The sequence below is a fragment of the Musca autumnalis genome, unplaced genomic scaffold, assembly GCF_047663935.1.
Source record: "Musca autumnalis isolate F117 unplaced genomic scaffold, ASM4766393v1 scaffold_5, whole genome shotgun sequence".
Taxonomy (NCBI): Eukaryota; Metazoa; Arthropoda; class Insecta; order Diptera; family Muscidae; genus Musca; species Musca autumnalis.
Window position 1 is genome coordinate 49,023,105 of NW_027412088.1, and position 25,689 is coordinate 49,048,793.

The 25,689-nt window shown below is 36.9% G+C and overlaps 2 protein-coding genes across 2 annotated transcripts in view; both read right to left on the reverse strand.

Annotated features, from left to right (window-relative positions):
- Nucleotides 1–25,689, reverse strand: part of LOC141404628 (fatty acyl-CoA reductase 1-like) — a 382,118-nt gene that overhangs the window by 205,428 nt on the left and 151,001 nt on the right. The gene's annotated exons all lie outside the window — the stretch shown is intronic.
- Nucleotides 1–25,689, reverse strand: part of LOC141387067 (putative fatty acyl-CoA reductase CG5065) — a 41,790-nt gene that overhangs the window by 4,319 nt on the left and 11,782 nt on the right. Inside the window, exons 2-3 of the mRNA XM_073956184.1 lie at nt 2,497–2,690; nt 2,338–2,431 (exon numbers count right to left, since the gene is read on the reverse strand). Of these exons, the coding sequence (XP_073812285.1) occupies nt 2,338–2,431; nt 2,497–2,666 (264 nt within the window). The 5' untranslated portion in view covers nt 2,667–2,690. The remainder of the gene's footprint in view (nt 1–2,337; nt 2,432–2,496; nt 2,691–25,689) is intronic.

A 25,689-nucleotide genomic window follows, 5' to 3' on the forward strand; every position in this document is an offset into this window, starting at 1 on the left:
AAACTTGTGCGCACGATAACTTTCGAAGGGAGTAACGGAATTGAACCAAACTTTGCATATGGTAATACTACCTCTAGGCATACATCAGGTTCGAATATGGATTATATCGGTCCACTCCTTCAGGCACCTCCCACACAAAATTTGAAATAATTGCAGTTTAGTGACACCTCACGAATCGTTATGAAATTTTCTGTAGCAGGATGATCGTGCGCTCACCGTTACGTCATTGTAATTTTCTTCGAGGGCAAGTCCATAGTTCCCGATAATGACGCATAACCTCAAAAAACGCTGCACTATGTCGCGAGTTCAAATAAACGGTGGCCAAATATAAAAGGAGTTGGCGTTGGCAGATGAATTTTGGTATAAATACTTATAGCTCACTGACAATGTCGAGAGCAAAAAATTGGGAAGGTCGGTCCACGTTTTGGGGTAGTCCCCATGCAACGGTACTTCTTACTGTTTCGGTATTTTGAATATTTTAGCTAAACTTATCAACCAAATTGGTTGAATTTTGAGATGCGGGGTTTTTACTTTACAAAAAACTTTTCCGATAAAAATTATGGACATATGTTCACGTTTTGATATAGACCCCATATAGCGGTACCTCCCGATTTTTATAATTTTGAAGATTTTACATATGTTTCACGCCCAAATACGCCGAAATTTTGCATTGAGGGTTACCAATGGGCCAAAAAGCTTTTCTGATAAAAAATAGTCCATACTTTTTGAGATAATGGCCTTGGAGCTCCAAAAAATCTGCCGGCACTAACTAAACTTGGTTGTGCCTAACATAACACTCGCGTACATACTTGGATTACGTCCAAATATGGAACGTACATCGTACCACTCCTTAGGGTATCTCCCACACACAATTTGGAACATGTTAAGTTTAAGGTTTTTTTGTACCCTCAGCATTTATGCTAACGAGGGTATATACACTTTCATACGGCCAAAATGTGCCACATCGAAATAATGGTTTCAGACAATTTGAAGTCGATTTAGCAATGTCCGTCCGTCTGTCTGTCTGGCTGGTTGGTGCGCACGATAACTCTCGAACGGATGAACCGATTTGGTCCAAAATTTTGCTTTCGCAATATTTTGTCCAAACGTAGTTTAAGTTCGAAGATGGGTTACATCGGTCCACTCCTTCCGGTACCTCCCCTACAATAGTTCGGAAATGTTCGGAAAATTTGGGTGCACGATAACTCTTAGAGGGAGTAACCGATTAAGTCCATACTTTGCACATCATGAAATTTCTACCAGACTTAGATGAGGTTCTAATATGGACTCAATCGGTCTACTCTTTCGGGTACCTCCCACACAAAATTTCGGAAAAGTCTAGTTTAGGACCTGTTCGCGAATCTCTTTGATTTTTCTTGTAGCAACTTGTATTCTCTGTCCTCCATACGACACACAAATATGCCAAAAAGTGTACGTTTACGTGTTATTTCGTATGGCTTGTCGGTCGCATAGATTTTCGTTTCGAAGGCGTTTACATGAACAGAAAATAATTTTTTTCCACTTCCGAAGCGCAAAAAACCTTTCGGTCGACATACATAAATACCGACACATTTTATTTTTCAAACAAAACAAATCACACATGCTCCAGTGCTTGTATGTATATGAGGATTTTGTTTTCATTTCTCATTTGGCTCTCATTTATGAACCATAGTTGTACAAATGTACATTCAAATTAGTAGTATTTCGCATAGGATACGTAACGGCAGTCGCACGATAGTTTGGGAAATACATGAACGCATTTTTAGACGGAAGTGAGTGACTGCTTTCCTTTCGTACAGGTTTCCGTGCGACATACATAAACAGGCCCTAAATTTTATATTTTAAATTTTATATTATCTTTTTATAAAAAAAATGTTATCTACTTTTTATAACCCAAGGGAAAATGGTATATTTATCAAAAATTATATTCCTGATTGGGGAACTAGACCTAAAAATTTATGGCTTATAGAAGAAATGTTCATCCTTTTAGTGCGAAACAAGTTCTTCAGTACTTTTTTCATAACCATGACTAGATCATCAATACTTATTTTCTTGGTGTTGTTCTTGGTACTAATTTTTGTCTTAATATTAGGTACCCTTATGTATAAAATTATATGTTATGCGCTTATGATTCATCTGTGACTAATAACGATTTATTTTTGCCACATACATTTATGCAATTTAACTTCATTTGTAATAATACATACAGTTTAACTAGACTAGACTAACCCCCATTAACATTGCCAAGTAATAATCGCTAGGGACACGTGTAAGTATAATTAATTTTAATACCAATACTAATTATACACATACAAACACACAACACGCCCAACTTACCACATTATCCAACATATCGTTAATACGTTCTACTGGTTGTTTGCCCTTCTTTGGCCTAACCAAAAGATATAGTTTATTGACATCTCCACATGATCTGTTGCAAAAGGAAAAACAAGGGGAAAATAAATCAAAATCTATACAAAATGAATTTTGACTTACCTTAAAAGTTTTTCCACCATCACCTTGCCCATGAATCCAGTGCCACCGGTAATAAATATTGAACGTCCAGCAAAACACAAGGCAATGCGATCAACTTCAGATTCATCATAGGAATCGATTCGTACAAATCCAGGATCTTTTTCAAATTCTACTTTTGGTCTGGGCTTCATGTTTTTGGTCTCTGTTGATTGTTTCTGTTGGCAAAGAAAATAAAGAATAATTAGATTAAATATGGCATTAAACAATAACTAAAAAACTATGAAATTGTTATTAATAAATTCAAAGAATAAATGTATTTTGTAATAACAGTGGAAAAAAGAGCGGAAAAACCTTGTTGCATTTGGAGTTTGTTTCTTGTTTTTGTTTATTAAATTATTTCCACATTGCTTTAATATTGGACTTAGTATTTGGGCAATTCGGTCAGTTAATGCAAGTTGTTCTAGAATTGAATGTGCTACATTCGCTATTAGCCAAAAAAAAAAACTAATATAAACATATCTGCAACATTCAATTGAGCAAAAGATTTTCAAAATCGAGTAGGCGGTTTACAAGTATGCGTCTAAAATTGACCAATACTTTTGTACATATTTTGACAATATATTCCAGGTGATCTCAGCTCTCAGCCTTTAGGCTAATGAGGGTATATCCACTTTAATACGAACAAACATGTCTGCAGAAAATCCGTTTCAGTGTCGATTTCGCCCTGCCTCTCCGTCTGCCTCTCTGGCTGGCTGGTTTTCCCGATAACTTTTAAGGAAAGTAATTAATTAGGTCCAAACTTGGCACATTGTAATATTTCCTCCAATGTTTACTATATTGGTTAAATCTTCGGATATTACCCACACAAAATTTCCAAAATTGTCTCAAAAGTGCAGTTATGCATTGTTTTGCAGAATGTTGTCCTTGCGGCCCTTGTTAGAATAGTACAATTTTTTTCGGAAGAAATCCACACTTCCTGGCCCCAAAAGCTCAGATGAAACACGTCGGTACCAACTAAAACTACTGAACAGCACTATATATTCCGAATTAGGTATCCATGCATTATCTCTTAAAACTATACCAAGATAGGTCAATTTTGACAACAAGAAGGACTATTTTGGACAACACCTTCGGGATTCTCTCCTCTAAGAGTTCAAAATTTTTTGCTTAAGTACAGTTAAAGTGCTGTTCGATAATGGTTGGAAATGATTACCTAATGTACTTCAGATCACATGACAGCTGTTTACAGTGTTATAATTTGTTGTGTGCAAGTCCATACTTCTTGACATAATGAAATCCTACGATGACAAACTATTATGGTTGGTTGGCATGATAACTGTCGGAAGTGTGATCTGCCCACAGAAGACGCTGGATCTTCTAAGATAAGATTCCTTAATCTTATCAAAAGAATATCACTTGATGTTCTAAAAGAAGATCTGTCGAGCTGATAATAAAAAAGCAAACGATCTTCTAATCGAAGAATATTGAAGAATATCAATTCTTCTCATAGAAGATCTATTGATCTTCACATAGGAGATCCAAAGAATGCCCTCCAAATCTACTAAGAGAAGATCCATTGACCGTCTCATCAAATATGCATTGTCCTTGTCATAGAAGATCCATTTTTTTCTCATGGAAGATCCAACAAAAAATCCTCGATCATCTAATAGAGATCCATTCTTCTCATAGAATTTGTATTGATCTACTCATAGAAGATCTATTGATTTTCTCATAGAAGATCCCTAGTTTTACTAAAAGATGATCCATTGATTTTCGATTGATATTCTAAAAGAACTCCCATTGATTTTCCAAAAGAAGATCCACTGACTTTCTCATAGAAGATCGGCTGATCTTCTCATAGAAGATCCACTGCTATTCCCAAAGAAGATTCCTTGATCTTCTCATAGAAAATCCCTAGATCTTCCCAAAGAAGACTTCTTGACCTTCCTAAAGAAGATCCATTGATCTGCTCAAAGAAGATCCATCGATCAAAAAAGATAAGGTTATCTTCTCATAGAACATCTGTTTATTCCAAAAGAAGATCCGTCGATCGTATAATAAAAATTCCGTCTATCTTCTGATAGAAGATTTTATTGAAGAATATCCATTCTTTTAATAAACTTCTCATAAAAGTTCCATTGATATTCTCATAGAAGATCCAAAAAAAATTTCCTTTTCATTGATCCATTAATTTTGTAATTTAGATCTTCAAATCAAATCAAAGAAGATCAGCTGATCTTCTCAAAGAAGATCCATTGACCTTTTCAAAGAAGATCAGGTGATCTTCTCCAAGAAGATCCAATGATCTTCTCCAATAAGATCCACAGATCTTCTCATAAAAGATCCATTGATATTTTCATAGAAGATCCACTGATCTTCTCATAGAAGATCAACTGTTCTTCTCAAAGAAGATCCACTAACCTTTTCAAAGAAGATCAGCTGATCTTTTCATAGAAAATCCACTGATCTTCTCATATAAGATCCACTGATCTTCTCATATCTCATATAAGATCCAATGATCTTCTCAAAGAATATCCACTGATCTATTCAAAGAAGTTCCACTAATATTCTCAAAGCAGATCCACTGACCTCTTCAACGAAGATCAGCTGATCTTGTCCAAGAAGATCAACTGATATTTTCATAGAAGATCCATTGATATTTTCATAGAAGAGCCACTGATCTTCTCAAAGAAGATCCACTGATATTTTCATAGAAGAGCCACTGTTCTTCTCAAGGAAAATCCACTGATCTTCTCAAAGAAGATCCACTCGTGTCCTCCAAAAAGATCCACTAATCTTCTCAAAGAAGATCCACTGATCTACTTAAAGAAGATCCACTGATCTTTTCATAGATAATCCACTGATCTTTTCATAGAAGGTCCCCTGGTATACTCATAGTATCTTAATGAAGATCCACTGATCTTCTCATAGAAGATCCATTGATCTTTTCATAGAAGATCCACTGTTCTTCTCATAGAAGATCAACTGATCTTTTCATAGAAGATCCACTGATTTTCTCATGGAAAATCCACTGATATTTTCATAGAAGATCAACTGTTCTTCTCAAAGAAGATCCACTAACCTTTTCAAAGAAGATCAGCTGATCTTTTCATAGAAAATCCACTGATCTTCTCATATAAGATCCACTGATCTTCTCATATAAGATCCAATAATCTTCTCAAAGAATATCCACTGATATATTCAAAGACGTTCCACTAATATTCTCAAAGCAGATCCACTGACCTCTTCAACGAAGATCAGCTGATCTTCTCCAAGAAGATCAACTGATCTCTTCATAGAAGAACCACTGATCTTCTCATAGAATATCCACTGATATTTTCATAGAAGAGCCACTGATCTTCTCAAGGAATATCCACTGATCTTCTCAAAGAAGGTAGACTGGTCTACTCGAAAAAAGATCCACTAATCTTCTAAAAGAAGATCCACTGATCTTTTCATAGATGATCCACTGATCTTTTCATAGAAGGTCCCCTGGTTACTCATAGTATCTCAATGAAGATCCACTGATTTTCTCAAAGTAGATTTACTGATCTTCTCAAAAAATATCCACTGATCTTCTCAAAAAAGCTTACTGATCTTCTTGAAGAAGATCCACTGACCTTTTCAAAGAAGATCATCTGATCTTTTCATAGAAGATCCACTGATCTTCTCAAAGAAGATCCATTGATGTTCTCATAGAGGATCTCTTGATTTTGTATAAGAAGATCCCTTGAACTAGTAAACGAATATCCATTGATCTTGTAGAAGAATATTCATTGATCTCTGAGACGATTAGTTCAGTTGATTTTCCCTTAGAAGATCCGTTGATCTTCTCAAAGAAGATATATTGATCATCTCAGAGAAGATCCATTTATCTTCCCATAGAAGAACCATTGATCCTCATAGAAGATCCATCGACCTTTTCATACGAGTGCAGTTGATCTTCTCGTAGAAGATCGATTGATTTTGTCGTAGAAAATCAGTTGATCTTATTATAGAAGATCCATTGACTTTCTAATGTAAGATCCATTTGTCTTCTTAAGAAGATCCCTTGATTTTCTAAAAACTGATCTTTTGAAGGTTCGTTGATCTTCTCGTAAAAGATCTAATGACCTTCTTTTAGAAGAACTAAAGATTTTTTATAGAATATCGACTCATCTTCTTATAGAAGAGGATCTATTGATCTTCTTATAGAAGTTCTGTTGATCTTGTCATAGAAGATACGTTGATCTTCTTAAAGAAGATCCGTTGATCTGCCCATAGAAGATCCATTGATTTTCCGATAGAAGATTGTTTGATTTCCTCATAGAAGAACAATTGATTTTCTCGTAGAAATTCCGTTGATCTTCTCATTGAAGATCTAATGATCTTCCCATTAAAGTCGAGCTGTTCTTGCGTGGAAGTTCCATTGATCTTTTCATAGAAGATCCGTTGATCTTCTCATATAAGAATCACTGGTCTTCTCATAGAAAAATCAGTGGTCTTCTCATAGAAAAATCACTGATCTTCTCATAGATACATTAATATTCTCAAAAAATTCAGGGATCTTCTCATAGAAATTCCCTATATGTTTTCATAGAAGATCCTTTGATCTTCCCAAAGAAGATCGACTAATCTTTTTATAGAAGGTCCATTGATCTTCTCATAGAAGAACCATTGATCTTCTCATGGAAGATCCGTTGATCGTCTTAGAATATTCCTTCATTTTCAAAAATAACATCTATTGATCTTATCATACAAAATCGATTGATCTTCTTATTCATGGAAGATTGATTGATCTTCTCCTAGAAGATGCATAGATGCATCCCAATGAAGATCCCTAGATCTTTTCATATAAGTTTGACTGATTTTCTTATAAAATATCAACTGATCTTCTAACAGAAGATCCATTCTTTCTTATTCATTCTTTTTCATGAATATTAGTTCTTGTCATAGACGATCGACTGATCTTCTCACGGAATTTTCTCCATTGATTTTCCCAAAGAAGATCCCTTGATCTTAAGTCGGGCGCACCACAACTTTCGACGTGAGTAACCGATTTGGTCCAAACGTTGCACATTCTTTATTTTCTTCGAGAAATAGATCATTATTATAATTCGGTAGGCGGCGTTGGAATTATTTATAATTATTTTTATTAGTATATTTTATATATTTAATTCTATATTCTTTTCATTCTAATGTTGTATCTTTTTAAAATTTATTTAACAACATATATGTATGTATGTATACGTAAAGCTTCCGTTGTGTAATAGTGAGTAATACTCAATATGCATTTGGTCCAATCTTTCATATTTTATGTCTCTGGTCTCGTTCATAATTGCGGGTCACTGGTGTTAAGAGGCCGAAATAGAAATATATTTCTGCGGTATTTGGTTTTGTTTTAAAAAATCAGGGTTATTGTATTTTTATTCAAATTGCCTCGTCACAAAGATCTGATTGGTTCGACTTAAGGTCGGCAAAGGTTAGTTTTTTATTTATCTTTTATTTATATTTCAATATTTTGATTGACATCGTCAATAGTTATTAGGAATATTTAATTTAGAACAGAGTATGCACCTTACTCGAAGACAAATTTTTGATCAACATATATATTTCTCCATGTCTAATGTCATTCATATAAAATCGGATCAAATCACAAAAAATATGTGTATACATTTAAATGTCATTTCATTTCATTCTCATAAATTCAGGTAAATTTTTTGCGAATATTTTGGCATATGACATTTTTTATCATTTGTTGAAAATTTGTTATGAATTTATAATAAAAACTAAACAACAAATATTTGAATTTCTTTTAAAACCATATTTTCCTCATAACATTGCAAATCCGGGCCAATCAAAAAACTTGTTCTTTATATCGAAGAAATTTTAACTGGTTTTGTGTTTCTTTTAATTTTAGACTGTCACACATTTATTTTGTTTAATGAGGCAGACAACCGTTAAACGCACAAAAACTGAAAGTGTTTTGAGCTTCACCTCAGAATAGCGTATGAATTAGCAAAGAAAAAAAAAACGAAAAATGAGAAAGAAACACAAACAAAAACAAACATGAAAAAAGCGTAAACAAGAAGTCTTTCGCATGCTGGCTAACCTGATGAACCAGTTAATAATCAGACAGCCAGCCCAGTCAACCACCAGTCGCAGCGTACAATTTGGCCATTTGGTTAGTTAGTCGGTCAGACAACCAACAAGCAACGTGATATGCTTGGACGCATTTAGCCCCGTGCACTGATATTTTTCGGCAACTTGTTGTTATTAAAAAACAAACAAGAACAACAACAACTTATTAAACAAAAATGTTTGTTTTACGTTCAAGTACTTGTTGCGCAGCCGCAGCCTGATGATGACGGTGGCACATATCTTTTTGGAATTGCATCGAAATATGCTGTTTCTTGGTTGGTTTGTTGCTTGCTAAATATTCGTTCATACCTCAATTCAGTTACAAGCTCACTATCATGGAACTAGGTCAAATGTTACGCAAAAACCCAACAACAACAATAAAAATATAAACTTTTGCTACCTTCACAGACGGAAATAATCACACACCAGCTGCCATATGAGCCATGAAGTAGTGATCAATGTAGACTTGGCCAAAATCAACGCCAAAAAATCAAAAATTAGTTGCAAATGCTGCCATTGCTGTTGTTGCTGGTGCGGCTGCGCCTTTGATTGATGTTGCAACATCACATCATTTGCAGTGTGCAGTCAATCTAGCAGCTTCTACCGCCGCGTGTGGCTTGGTGTGTGTTTTGATTGAACAGTCAAAGCGACGAAACTTTTAAAAATGGTCATGCCTTCTCAAAACCGCAACCAATCTTGACGGCCACAGTGCACCGGGTTTGTGTTAGTGGTCAACAAACAACACACGTAAAGGAAAACAATTTGCACAATCAGCAAAAGAATACATTTCGAGAATAAAAGTGAATGCTTGCATTGGGGGTTTTTTGCTTGTGGTGGGAAATACCCTACAATCAAATGATTTTATTATTTTTAACGTTAAATAAACGAATTCGATAGAATATATCAAAACGTTGGCATGCATGGAAAAGTTTTTTAATTGAGGCTTTTACCACTTGACAATCCATAGGAGTAATTTAATTTGTTTTGTCACAGATGATCCATAAGATGCCAAGAGAACCCAGAAGGTCCCTACCTGATCTCCTTTGATTCATTTTCTCATAATAGATCAGTTGAACTTCTTATAGAAGACCCATCAATTATCTCTTTGAACATCCGTTGATCTGCTCAAAGCAGATCTTCTAATAGATGATCCAATAAATTCCTTATAGAAGATCCGTTGATCTTCTCATAAAAGACCAGATCATCTTTATAGAAAAGACCATCGATATTCTCTTTGAACATCCAAGTATCTTCTTATATGATCCACTGATCTTCTCTAAGAAGATCCACTGATCTTCTCTAAGAACATCCACTAATCTTTTTATGGAAGATCCATTACTCTTCTCATAGAAGATCCATCTGATCTCTGATCTTCTCAAAGAAGATATCTTCTCCGAGAAGATCAATTGATCTGCTCAAAGACGATCAACCGATCTGCTCAAAGGAGATCCACAGCTCTTCGTAAAGGAGATCCACTGATCTTCTCATAGAAGATCCATTGATCTTCTCATAGAAGATCCACTGATCTTCTCATAGAAGATCCACTAATCTTCTCATAGCTGATCCACTGATCTTCCCATAACAGATCGAATGAACTTTTTAAAGAAGATCCACTGGTCTTCTCATAGGAGATATCTTCTCCAAGAAGATCCACTGATATTATCAAAGAAGTTCCACTGAACTTCTCAAAGAATATCCATTAATCTTCTTATAGAAGATCCACTGATCTTGTCAAAGAAGATTCACTGATCTTGTCAAAGAAGATCCACTGATCTTGTCAAAGAAGATCCACTGATCTTCTCAAAAAAGCTCCACTGATCTTCCCATAGAAGATCCACTGGTTTTCTCAAAGTAGTTTCAAGTATCTTCTCAAAAGAGATCAACTGATCTTCTCAAAGTAGATACAAGGATCTTCTCAAAAAAGATCCACTGATGTTCTCGCAGAAGATCCACTGGTCATCTCCAAGAAGATCCACTAATCTTCTCAAAGAAGATCAACTGATCTTCTCTAAGAATATCCACAGATCTTTTTCTAGAAGATCAACTGATCTACTTAAAGAAGATCCCCTGATCTTCTTCAAGAAGAGCAACTGATCTCCTCAAAGAAGATCCACTGATCATCTCAAAGAAGGTCTACTGATCTTCTCAAAGACCATCCACTGATCTTTTCAAAGACGATACACTGACCTTTTCAAAGAAGATCGACTGATATACTCCAAGAAGATCCAATGATCTTTTCATAGAAGATCCACTGATCTTCCCATAGAAGATCCACCAATCTTCGCAAAGAAGATCCCCCGATCTTCTTCAAGAAGAGCAACTGATCTCCTCAAAGAATATTCATTAACCTTCTTATAGAAGATCCACTGATCTTCTCATAGAAGATACGTCGAAATTCTCATAGAGGATCCACTGATTTTCTCAAATAAGATCCACTGATCATGTCAAAGAGATTCACTGATCTTCTTAAAGAAGATCCACTGATCTTCTCAAAGAAGATCCACTGGTCTGCACAAAGTTGTTGCACTAATATTCTCTAAGAAGATCCACTTATCTTCTCAAAAAAGCTCCACTGATCTTCTCAAAGAAGATCCACTGATCTTCTCAAAGAAGATCCACTGATCTTCTCAAAGAAGATCCACTGATCTTCTCAAAAAAGCTCCACTGATCTTCCCATAGAAGATCCACTGGTTTTCTCAAAGTAGATCCAAGTATCTTCTCAAAAGAGATCAACTGATCTTCTCAAAGTAGATACAAGGATCTTCTCAAAAAAGATCCACTGATGTTCTCGCAGAAGATCCGCTGGTCATCTCCAAGAAGATCCACTAATCTTCTCAAAGAAGATCAACTGATCTTCTCTAAGAATATCCACAGATCTTCTCAAAGTAGATCCACGTATCTTCTCAAAGAAGATCAACTGATCTTCTCGAAGAAGATCCACTGATCTTCCCATAGAAGATCCACCAATCTTCGCAAAGAAGATCCCCTGATCTTCTTCAAGAAGAGCAACTGATCTCCTCAAAGAATATCCATTAATCTTCTTATAGAAGATCCACTGATCTTCTTAAAGAAGATCCACTGATCTTCTCAAAAAAGCTCCACTGATCTTCCCATAGAAGATCCACTGGTTTTCTCATAATATCTCAAAGAAGATCCAGTGATCTTCTCAAAGAAGATGTACTGATCTCAAAAAAGATCAAAGAAGATCTAATGATCTCAAGAAAGATCAACCGATCTTCTCTAAGAAGATCAACTGATCTTCTCAAAGAAGATCCACTGATCTTCTCAAAGTAGATCCACGGATCTTCTCAAAAAGATCCACTGATCTTCTCAAAGTAGATCCACGTATCTTCTCAAAAAAGATCAACTGATCTTCTCAAAGTAGATACAAGGATCTTCTCAAAAAAGATCCACTGATGTTCTCGCAGAAGATCCACTGGTCATCTCCAAGAAGATCCACTAATCTTCTCAAAGAAGATCAACTGATCTTCTCTAAGAATATCCACAGATCTTCTCAAAGTAGATCCACGTATCTTCTCAAAAAAGATCAACTGATCTTCTCAAAGTAGATCCACGTATCTTCTCTAAGAAGATCAACTGATCTTCTCAAAGAAGATCCACTGACCTTTTCAGAGAAGATCAGCGGATCTTTTCATAGAAGATCCACTGATCTTCTCAAAGAAGATCCACTGATCTTCTCAAAGAAGATCCACTGATCTTCTCAAAAAAGCTCCACTGATCTTCTCAAAGAAGGTCCACTGACTTTTAAAGAAGATCAGCTGATATTTTCATTAAAGGTCTCTGGTATTCTCATAGTATTTCAAAGAAGATCCACAGATCTTCTAAAAGGAGATCCACTGATCTTCCCAAAAAAGCTTCACTGATCTTCTCGAAGAAGATCCACTGTTCTTCTCACACAAGATCCACTGATCTTCTCAAAAAAGCTCCACTTATCTTCTCAAAGGAGATCCACTGACCTTTGCAAAGAAGATCAGCTGATCTTCTCCAAGAAGATCCAATGATCTTCGCATAGAAGATCGACTGATCTTTTCATAGAAGATCCACTGATCTTCTCATAGAAGATCCACTGATCTTCTCAAAAAAGCTCCACTGATCTTCTCAAAAATGCTCCACTGATTTTCTCAAAAAAGCTTCACTGTTCTTCTCAAAGAAGATCCAGTGACCTTTTCAAAGAAGTTCAGCTGATCTTCTCCAAGAAGATCCACTGATCTTATCATAAAAGATCCACTGATCTTTTCATAGAAGATCCACTGTTCTTCTCAAAGAAGATCCACTGATCTACTCAAAGACGTTCCACTAATATCCTCAAAGAAGATCCACTGATCTTCTTAAAAAAGCTCCACTGATCTTCTCAAAGAAGATCCAAGAAGATCAACTGATCTTCTCTAAGAAGATTAACTGATTTCCGTTCGTTGATCTTTTCATGATAGATTCACTGATTTTTTTATAGAAGATCCGTTGATCTCCCCATATAAGATCATGTCATCTTCTCATAGAAGGTCCATAGATCTCCCAATGGAAGATCGGCTGATCTTCTCATAGAAGATGCGTAGATATTTTCATAGAAGCTCGAATTAACTTCTCAGAGATGATCCGTTGATCTTTTAATAGAAGATCGGTTAATTTTCTCATAGTAGATCCGTTGATCTTTTTGTAGAATATCCGCTTATCTTCTCATAGTAGGCCCAATCAATTAAATGTCACCCCCTGTAGAAGTGCATCTTTTACGTTAAGAGTACTTGTAGTATATTGAAGGGTATATTAAATTCTGTCAAACTTTACCCCATTTTTATGATTGTGTTTTTTTTGCAATTTAATCACTTTAATCGGAATTTTATGTTTAATCCATGACTGGTTTATGTTCAGACATGACTAAGTGGATTTGGGGGATTTTTTTCTCCTAACTGGCAAATTCCAAACGGTTGGTTTTTTCGTGCAACGTTAACTTGGCAAATGGGTTTAATTGTGCTTTTCTTGGTCGATGCAAGACAAGCCAACCCAACATAGCAATTTTTACAATCAAATCAAAGATAATTACAGGAGTTATGATGCAACTCAGCTCAGCTCAACATTATTTGCTTTATCATAGGTCTTGTACACACATATGTCTATGCTTGTCTGGAAATCTCGGGGGCCAAGATCACCATCGAGCCATTAAATTATGAAATTAAACTTGATGACGCACCTCCACCATCCAACTGTACAAAGTTTTATGTGTCTGGTGGCATTTCATCATCTGTATGTACATTTTCATGGAATCGGGTTAACGTGTTAAATGTTTACAACAACAACAGCAACAACTTGTGAGGCATACACATCCCAGCAAAATGTTCGATGCCAAAGATGCCATTCAACCATGAGTGAAAGTGATCTGGCATGTCATCTTTTTAGCATCTTCATCGATGAATTTTATATGAGCGTGGACCCCAAAAGATGCTATTCATTTTTGGATCCAAAGCATGTAATTTACACCAATGCTTTGACATGTCATTTTCACCAATGCTTTGGCATGTCATTTCCACCAATGCTTTGGCATGTCATTTCACCAACCCTTTGCAATGGCATTATCATTACGACGAGAGTTTTAACAACGTTGGTTGTGATTTCGAGTCTCCGACAACATCAAGCCTATTGTACATAATTAAACTTATATATTTAGAACAAAATACATCTCTATCGGATCGATGGAATGGGTTCAAGTACTGATGAAAAGATCGGATCTTTTACGACTTCCCTTGCATGGGTTCAAATGCTGATGAAAAGATTGGATCTTTCACGACTTCCTTTGCATTTGTTCAAATGCTAATGAAAAGTTCGTATCTTTCACGACTTCGTTTGAACCAATGCAATAGATGCCATGAAATCACGTCATCGCATGGAACCCCTTCCCTCAAATTTTGCTGGGATCATCATAACCTACTAGGGAAAAATCATTGTTGGTCTTTTATTATGTGGCAGTGGCAGCTTAACAATCATCATAGGTGGTATGTACGAGCTGTGATCATAGCACTTGAAAAGCAGTGTTGTTGGTAAGCAGATCGTAAGTGTTTGCTTTTCTGCTCAGTGTCTTTCGATGTTTTATGACATTTTTGAGGTTAAATTGAGTGTTATGTTTTCAAAGGCAATGAGGGGCCGTTAATATGTTTTAAAAAAGTTCAACACTTTTTGATGTTGATTATTTGGACGTCAGCATATGCATTTAAAGATGTTAGTGTTTTTATACCCTATACCACAATGTGGAAAAGGGTATAATAAGTTTGTTTTCCCAAAAATTCATGTAACGCCGCGAAATATTCGTCGTAGACCCCTCATGTGGTATACCAAACTTCATATCTCGACGAGATAAAGCGATTTAGCGATGTGTGTCCGTCCGTCTGTCCGTCCATTAAAAATTGTAATCAAGCTAGAGGCCGCAATTATGGACCGATTGTCACGAAATTTAGTATGGAGGTCGGGTTTGGACCAGAATAGAACTGATTAGTTTTTGGCGATGATCGTGAAATGTTAAAGGGATGAAATGGACCAAAAACAAAATTTTTGCTCGATTTTGTAGCCGCTCTGTAGGTCGCAATAATAGTCCGATCGGCGCGAAATTTTAAACGTAGTTTTGGTTTGAGATGAAGAAGTAGCGTGCAAGTCAACGGTATGATCGGATAATATTTAGCGGGTTAAATTGATCAAAACTTTTGTGTATACATTTAAATAAAAGTTATCATTTATCAAAAGCTAGCCCGGAAAGCTAGTGCACAGGGATAGTGGTATAGGGTATCACATGGTCGGCCCCGTCCGACTATAGTCTGTTCTTACTTGTTAATTACTATAAAAACATTTGAAGTTATTATTAATTTCGGCACAGTTTAAGGTTGAACAAGTCGTAAAAATATTACAATATTAAGTAGCGCTTTTTTACCTACATCACTATAGACAAAGAATTGATTTTATATTTTATAGAAGTTGAGTATCGTTCTGTCAATTCGGTACCACTAAGCGTTGATGCGGTTGCTCCGCCCAAATCTTAGTTGCACCCATATTGAGTGTATTTCCTAGATAAATAAACTGGAGTGGGTAAACGTTAAAAGTTCTGGTTCGGTTTTAGGTTAGCACAAAAAATGCTGAAGAGCAAAACGACTTCAAACATGTTTTAGATGTATGACTTAATGTCCAGAGAAGAGGTCCGAAATTTTCGGGTAGGAAACTATAATCACAAAACACTCGAGTTTTATTGTTTTCCAACCAAACTCGAATCGATAAATCGAATCTCGCACTGTCTCTCCACAATGGAGTATCAGGGTTAAGCTCCATCCTGATTTTTCGGAGCTCCTTCTCTGTGATCTAAAACGGGTCCTTACCAACTTCAATATCTAATTTTTTTGTTCTTTTTCCGAGTATTTTCATTTCGGCAACTGCGCTGCACGCCATTACCACACATATTTGTCAAGAACTCAACCAGAGACGGCCGTGCGATAGAACAGTGATGGTGGCGCTTGACTTATCAAAAGCCTTTTATACAGTCAGGCACTCCACGCTGTTTGAGGACATTGAGCAGACAACCCTCCGGTCAAGCTTGAAACGTGGACGCCAGTCGTACGTGGAATTCAGGAATAAGAAGTCCAAACCCCGTAGAGTGAAACAGGGAGTTCCCAAGGTGGGGTGATATTTCCGGAACTGTTTAACCTCTACCTCTCCTGTATTCCGCCCACTCCAGACGGCATCGAGATCGTAACGTATGCGGATGATTGCACGATCCTGGCGTCGGGTACCTATCCTAATGACATCTGTGAGAGACTGAACAACTATGCGGATGATTGCACGATCCTGGCGTCGGGTACCTATCCTAATGACATCTGTGAGAGACTGAACAACTATTTAACCGATCTTACCACCTTTTTCCATTCGAGGAATATGCAGATTTCCGCCACAAAATCAACAGTCACTCTGTTCATCATATGGACAGCGCAGTTTGGAAGAGAATTGAATGTCGTGATCGACGGTAGCAGAATTCCGACCACAAACTGCCCCAAAATTTTAGGGGTCACATTCGACACTACTTTCACGATGTGCGCGCACGCCACAGCTATCTGCGACAAACTGAAAAGTATGAACAAGGTCCTCAAGTCAATAGCCGGCAGCACTTGGGGTGCAGATAAAGAAACCTTGTTGAGTACATATAACGCGATAGGTCGGTCAGTGGTAAGCTATGCGGCGCCAGTCTGGTCCCCGAGATTACGTGATACGAATTGGAAAAAGATTCAAACTTGCCAGAATGCCGCCCTGAGAACAGCAACAGGGTGCCTCCTCAAATCTTCAGTGGACCATCTACATGAGGAGGCAAAGATTCTTCCAGTAAAGCAACACATTGAGATGCTTTCGTTGCAGTACCCACCATCTTGTGGGTAGGCCCGACACATTCAGGCAGATCAGGAAGGAAATCCATGCTCTAGAGTGAGACATCCAACGATACAGGAGAGAACCCCTAGATCAACATGCATATCATGCAGGTTTAAATAGTATTTACACGGATGCAGTTGCCAAGGCCTTAAGCAATTATAGTGTGAATAAAGTCCTCGAAATACATCCCTCATCTATTGCAGCTGAGTAGCGTCAGCTACATTTGATCGTAAAACCTTATATATGAAATTTTATGGCGATCGCTTAATGTGCGATTTTAGTTTTCATAGTAATTTGTGTGGGCCCAAAAAAAGCTCCACTGCTCTTCTCAAAGAAGATCGACTGATCTTTTCATAGAAGATCCACTGATCTTTTCATAGAAGCTCCACTGTTCTTCTCAAAGAAGGTCCACTGATCTTCTCAAAGAAGATCCGCTGATCTACTCAAAGTCGTGCCACTAATGTTCTCAAAGAAGATCCACAGATCTTCTCAAAAAAGCTTTTTGAAATTCGTATCGGATTTTGATATAGTTTGTATACAAAAAATCAGGAGGTCTTCTGTTGTCTGTAGAAGGCCTCAAGAAATATTCTGTTGTCTATAGAAGACCTCAAAAGGTCTTCGTTTGTATACAGAAGACCTCAATAAGTCTACTCTTGTCTAAAGAAGACTTTAAGAGGTTTCTGTTGTCTATAAAATACCCCAAGAAGTCTTATGTTGCCTATAGAAGACCTCAAGAGGTTTTCTGTTACCTATAAAATACCTCAAGAGGTCTTCTATTGTCTATAAAAAAACACAGAAGCCCGTTGTCTATAGAGGACCTCAAGAGGTCTTCTGTTACCTGTAGAAGACCTTAAGAGGTATTCTGTTGTGTATAGAAGACCTCAAGATGTCTACCATTGTCTATAAAAGACCTCAAGACTTCCAGATTAATCTGTTGTCTATGGCAAACAACAAGATGTCTTCTTTTCTCTATCGAAGGCCTCGATTGGTATTCTTTTGTCTATAGAAGACCTCAAGAAGTTTTCTGTAGTCTATAGAAGGCCTTCTGTTGTCTTTAGAAGTTTTCAAGAGGTCTTTTGTTGTCTATAGAATACCTCAAGAGGTGTTCTGTTGTCTATAAAATGCCTTAAGAGGTCTTCTGTTGTTTATGAAAGACCCAAGAGGTCTTCTGCTGTCTTTAAAATACCTCAAGAGGCCTGTTGTTGTCTATAGTAGTTTTAAAGAGGTCTTCTGTTATCTATAGAAGGCCTCAAGAAGTCTTCTGTTGTCTAAAGAAAATGTCAAGAGGTCTTCTGTGTGCTTAGAGAAGACTTCAGGAGGTTTTCTGTTGTCTATATATGACCTTAAGAAGTCTTCTGTTTCCTGTGGAAGACCTCAAGAGTCTTACGTTGTCAATAGAAGGCCTCAAGTGGTCCTCTGTTGTCTATAAAAGGCTTGATGAGGTCTTCCGTTGCTTATAGAAGATTCCAAGAGGTCTTTTGTTGTCTATTGACCTCAAGAGGCATTTTGTTGTCTATAGTAGTTTTAAACAGGTCTTCTGTTGTCTATAGAGGACCTCAAGTGGTCTTCTGGTGTTTATAGAGGGCCTCTAGAAGTCTTCTGTTGTCTAAAGTAAATTTCAAGAGGTCTTCTGTGTGCTTAGAGAAGACTTCAGGAGGTTTTCTGTTGTCTATAGGTGACCTTAAGAAGTCTTCTGTTTCCTGTCGAAGACCTTAAGAGTCTTACGTTGTCTATAGAAGGCCTCAAGTGGTCCTCTGTTGTCTATAAAAGGCTTGATGAGGTCTTCTGTTGCTTCTAGAAGATTCCAAGAGGTCTTGTGTTGTCTATTGAAAACCCTCAAGAGGTATTATGTAATCTACATAAGACCTCAAGAGATTTTCTGCTGTCTATGGAAGGCCTCAAGTGGTCTTCTGTTGTCAATAAAAGCACTCAAGAGATCTGTTGTTATCTATAAAAGGTCTGATGAGGTCTTCTGTTGTCCAAAGAAATCCTCACGAGGTCTTCTCTTTTCCATTAAAAAACCTCAGAAGGTCTTCTGTTGTCTATAGGATACCTCAAAAGGTCTTCTATTGTCTATAAAAGACCCTATGAAGTCTTCTGTTGTCTATAAAAGACCTCAAATGGTCATCTGTTTTCAATAAAAAAACCTCAAGAGGACTTCTGTTTTCTTTAGAAGATATCAGGTGTCTTTAGTTATCTCTAGAAGACCTCATGATATCTGCTGTCTTCTAAAAAATACTTCAAGAGGTCTTTTGTTGTCCAAAGAAATCCTCAAGAGGTCTTCTCTTTTCCATAAAAAACCTCAGAAGGTCTTCTTCCTCAAAAGGTCTTCTGTTGCCTATAAAAGACCTCAAAAGGTACTCTATTTTCAAAAAAAAAAACCTCAAGAGGATTTCTGTTGTCTTTAGAAGTCATCCAGTGTCTTTAGTTATCTCCAGAAAACCTCATGATATATGCTGTCTTCTAAAAAAGACCTCAAGAGGTCTTCTGTTGTCTAAAAAATACATCAAGAGGGTTTCTCTTCTCTATAAAATACCTCAAGAAGTCAACTGTTGACTATAGCAAACTCCCGGTATGCTCTGCTAAAATAACACACACACACTTCTTCGAATCTGTCCATTGAAAATAACAGAAATTCTAACATCCTTCTTTTTCGGATTCCAGAGTGATTTGAACGTTCCCAAACTATTGAGACATCGGTCCATAAGATGCCTCGACGGCTGCTTTTCTTGCTCCGCTTAATTTCTGACATAATAAAAAAAACAAAAGAATAAAGGCCTGGGTACATAAGCTGCCTTGCCCGGTTGCCTTGCTTTCCTGCTTCATTTCTGACATAACATAAAAGAATAAAGAAGGCCGAGCCAATTCCGAACTTGGTTGCCCTTTTCTTCTTTATTCTTTTATTTTTGTTAAGCCAGAAATGAAGCAGGAAAGCAAGGCAACCAGCCGAGCCACTTTCGAACTAGGTTGCCCTTTTCGTCCCTATTCTGTTATTGTGTTATGCTAGAAATGAAGCGGATCAGGAATGCCAGTCGGCGAGACTTCTAACGTATCGAGCCCTTTGGGACTTTAGGATTCGTACGTTGAAGTTTATCACACTCATTTGCTACTGCAAGCGTAATAATGTCACAAAATATATTGTTACAGCAACAATATATATTTTAACATGTTGTACACAGAATATGTTTGTTCCTAGAATACCTCTTCGTGCGAGTATTTGAGGGACTGGCCAGCTCTCTTAAGCTGTGATTGATAAAATCCCTGAACCTCCGCCATTATTCGAAAAGAACGGCAGTTAGAGGTTATAAAGTCGGGTGGCCTGTTTACGAAGACTATGGTAGGAAGGTGGTGGGAACCAAGTGATATGTGATTTATCAGATCAGGTGTCACAATGGTGATTCACAGTGCAGGCCTTAAGGCCTGGGTACATAAGCAGCCTCGCCTGCTTGCCTTGCTTCCCTGCTTCATTCCTGACAATACAAAAATAAAAGAATAAAGAAGTCCGAGCCAATTTCGAACAAGGTTGCCCTTTTCTTTTTTATTCTATTATCAGAAGCAAGCAAGGCAAGCAGGCGAGGCTGCTTATGTAATCAGGCCTTTAAGTCCTTTTACTTCTGCATTTCCACACTGTCACCAAAGTCAAGCTCAGGTGATATACATAGGTCTATTCTGGACAGACTGGTGTAAAAGAAAGGAAAATCCCCCTCCTCCACTTCTTGTGTGATCTTTCCACAAAACGTTGTAATCAGCGCAACGTTGCAACAGCGACGATTAACTGGACGGCGAAGTTGAAGACTTGCTGGGAGATGTCCTGGCGCAACATAACTTTGTGCATTTTACCTATGTTGGTGGATTTGGATCAGGAAAACGGAACAGATCCATTGCCACTATCCCGGTATGGACCAAAACAATTCGAAACAGGCATTGTGGAATATATTGCGACGTTCATTGTGAAACAATCTACGAAGACAAATAAATAACTGTTGAGGTGACGGTATGTACCCCAAAATTTTTTCGAGTCAGTCCAGTGTATAGAACTTGTCGCGTGTGGTTGGGGTAGTCCACTGAATCTGGGTATAACCGGGTATTGCAGAGAGTGTGTTGCAAAACTTCTCTACAAGAGACGCCGTTCGGATGCGGCGATAAATTGTAGCTCCCATATTAATGAAGTGCACTTGTTGATATCGGAGAAATCTCACTTGTCCCTGCTGGGATGTTTATGGGAACAATTAAAGCAGAGAGTGGGTACTTCCTTGATATATTCATATTTGTTTATGTGAGAAACGCTACATTGACATCACTGTAGCGTAGACTGAACATACCTCACATAAACGTTGTTCCTCATCATCACCTTTTCTTATTCTCTTTCTCTCTTTCTCTCTTTTTTTTTTTTGGATTTTGCTTTCGTAATTTTACGAAAGATGGTTTGGTACCCAGAGTACTCATCACCAAAACTGATTACTCCTAAGACTGGTTATGTATAAGACTGGTTACTTGTTATCTTCGTTTGTTTTGATACGTTGTTTCGATGCATCGTATTTCTTTACAATTCTATCTTGGATTTGTGGATGAATTGACACAATTCCTTAAAGTTCTCAAACGAAAAGGTTTTCAGTAATGAGGGTAAATCTTTATATTTTTGAAAGATTCTGTACTGCGCCCTCAGATTGCTGTGTTTGGTGCAGTGAAATATCAGATGGTTGTCGGTTTCTGGTGTGTTGCAGCAGCTACACTACGATGAAGTCATGAAGTCCTGCACTCCAACCCTCAACGCATTAAAAATGGTCAACAGTACCAAACATGGTCTTTTTCCAAACATATCCATCAACCTAATAAAATCGTTAGTTATATCAAAAACAGAATACTCTATTTCCTCAATGGCTCACATGCCTACATACTTAAACAGAAAACTTACATCCTTTCAAAACCAGCTACTAAGAAGAAATCTTGGTCTCACTCCTTCCACACCCGTGCATAACATTTACGCATTATCACTTATGCTTCCTCCTCGCCAAAGAAGCCAATACCTTGCTGCAAAGGTACTTATAAAATCCAAAATCTACAATAGAAACTACTACACTTATGTAGCTACCTACCCAACAAATAAGTCAAGCTTTGGTACAATTTACAATAAATTCAAACACATTCTCGATAAAATAGTAATCAATCAGACTGAATATCCAAACGATAAAGTCATATTTATATTAGATCTCTTCAAAACCACAAAAAACTCTGAGTCAAATGAATTTTTCAGAGCAATCACTCAAGAAAAAGTCAAGGAGCTCCAAAGCTCTGGATACTCCATCTGGGCCACAGATGCCTCAGTGACAGACAGCTGTACAGGGTGTGCTGCCTGTAATATTTCCACAAACCAAAACTTTGTCTTCAGAATACATTCCAAAACGTCGTCTCTTACAGGAGAGCTTCACGCCATCAACAAGGCCATAGATATAATTTTAGAAGATAATATTAAAAAGGCAACTATTCTCACGGATAGCAAAAATGCCTGTCAAATTCTGCAACGTAACACAACAAACAACTATCTCGAAAACAACATTATTGGAAAAATCTCTTTCTCTCTTGTTATTCTAGTACAGCCAAGATCACCCATATACCCAGGTCAGGCAATGTGCGCTTACTGAGAGCAAGTGAGCGAAAACTTCAATGTAAAACCAGGTCAGGCAATGTGCGCTTACTAAGAGCAAGTGAGCGAAAACTTCAATGTACAATGCATGGAAATGTATACTCACTTGCTCTCAGCAAGCGCACATTGCCTATCCATGATGTAAAATGCATTGAAATGTATACTCACTTGCTCTCAGCAAGCGCACATTGCCTATCCATGATGTAAAACATTGGTGATCACTTCCTTACGGTAGCGTAAAAACAAACCACACGTATTCTCTCTTTATTTCTCATTTGCTATTGCTTAGTAATGGGGAAAGGGTCTTACCACTACTAATACACGAACTATTCTGAGCACCCCTGATGTAAAATGCATTGAAATGTATGCTCACTTGCATATGGCATATACGTTAACGTGACTACAACAATAACATATGTTCTCTTTGTTCTCGTCTGCCGTGGTTTAGCAAAAGAAAGAGTCGCTCAGAGAGACTAATCCACAAAATTTTTTGAGCACCACCGCAATAGAGGCAAATAGAAATTAATAAATCCTGCCTTTTAATAATTGTGGAAAGGTGACAGGCCCGAGAAAAAAGAAGTAAATAGTTGCTGGCTCACGGGTGGGAATTGTTGTTGCCCTACTGCCTTGTGGAGAAGCTGTTCGTTTGTCTCCAGCCAGAGACGGGAAGTTTGAATTGCTCCTGATTGGGAGAAGATCGCTGGCAAAATGAGTTGACCGGGAATTTTGCATTCGTGGTGGTCATCCTTGGTAATGTTGATGAGTGCCCCCAACAATATTAAAACATGTTAATGGGGGTGTAAGTTTTTAAAAATGGCAAGTTTATATTGAACTGTCAATCCAATGTTTTTGAATTATCGACTTCACTGTATATACGTCAAATAAAAACTCGAAAATTGTCGTAACCTTCCAAAAAACTTTAATGTAAACATGATATAAGTCACTGTTATTCAGAAATCGACACATTTTGATTACGAGGAAGTTCATATCTCAATAAAGGTTTATTTTCCATGGATGTTTTTATGACCTTATTTATTTTTTAATCAAACCAATACAAAAAATTCCAATGTATTGGACTTTAAACTCTGATTTTAAATACGAGATTCTCGAAATAATCTTCCAATAAAAAATGTCAAATTTTTTGCATTTCTTATTCAGACAACTGGTTTAAAAAGCCGATTTTATCTTGAACAGGTTTTAATAGAATGCGTCACTTAAGTTATCAATTCTATTGAATATCTGTCATAAAAATAACGTCTATTCCCAAAAACATGTGGTTTAGGAGCAAAATATCTGGTTCCAAATCATATTTATTTAATAAATGAAATATTGCAAAAATTTCATACTGACTTGTTTTCAATTAGTGTTATATTCACCAGTTGTAAAACGGTTACAACAAAACAAATTATAATCAGCTCGATAAAAAAATAAAAAAAAATACATACTTAAATTTATAAGATTTCCGATTTATTGTTTTCGATCAAATCGGAGTACAGTATAGGTTCAATAGGGTGGTGTAGTTATAATTTAATAAATTTATACGAGCCCATAAAATTATTTACATGCTTCTTAGTTATTATGAGGGGGTTATGGAATTATCAGGTTAGTCACCTACCTGTGTAAACACGTTATTATTATAAAAAAAACACTAGGACTAAAAAGTCTTTGGTTATATATTGACCAAAGACTTTTTAGAGCAAATTCACACATTTAAGCCAATTGATAAAGTTATGAAAATAAAAACATATTGGGCAGGAGGAACGTATCAAATGTACAATTCTCTTAAATTTTTTGGCACATTCTGCTTCCAAGAGGTCACTTTTTGTCAAATGAGTTTCCTCTTTGACATAAACAAAAAATGACAAAGTCGTGATCATCTGATATGACACAAATAACGGCTCGCCTGCATTCTAATTGCTAGTGGAAGGGTTAAATTAACAATTTTATTGTTAAAGTGAAATTAAACTGTAATTTGTCAAATGGCAAAAAATCAAACGGTTTTTTTCTCTCTCAACAATTAGTTGCAAAATGTTCCGTTTACATGCATCGTTTCATATTGTTTTACTATATGATGAATATAAATATATATGTATGTATGTACATAGCTATGTACAATTGTTAAAGATAATAACTTGTAACCGATATGTATTTAGGAATCGTGAGATACCATTTTCACTTGTGTTAAAAAGCGGTAGCTTTTTATGGGAAGCCTGATTAACACTTAACAAATGTTGGTTCAACAGTTGGTCGTAATTATAACGAACTACGGGAACGTTTTCACTAACAATCGCAAATGGAAAGACTTACTAAAATGTCCGCCTCCTTTTAGGCTGCGACTACTAATTATTCAATATGATAATTAGTTAAATTTTTTTATATATTTCTGTTTATTCCGGAAATAAAACATAAAATTGTCGTAAAAATAAAATAAACAAGTAAAAAGTATCAGTCGGCTTTGCCGACAGAGATATACCGTCAGCCTATGTGAATTGGAACTTTCATCTACGGACAGATCGAATGTATTTAGGGTCTTTTCAGAATTTTGTGTCACTTTTTGGACATTTGAACTTGCCGACAAAAATGTGGATTAGGATTAAAGTTCAAAAGTTTTGCGGAGGAGGGAATCGACCGACATTGTGCATTACGGAAGTATATATAATAGATATCGCGCCCACTAGTCATTTCAGTGGGTTGTCGTACACCTGTTGGACCAGTATGCCAGGAAGCATGGACTTGTCCACGGAAATCATAATATGGCTGTACATCATCGGTATAAATTTCCAAAGTATCTCCGAACAGACCCTAAACTGCACTTGGACACAAATGTTGAACTAAGGAGAGGACCGATATGGGCCATTTTAGAAGTTAAACTAAGTTTTGACAAAATATGAGGAAGGCCAAATTTTGTACTAAATCGGTCTATCAGTTCGAGAGTTATTGTGCACTCCAGCTACTACATATGGTGCCATAGGGGTTTTTATACCCTCAGCCTTTAGGCTAAAGAGGGTATTTACACTTTGATACGACCAAAAATGTGCCTC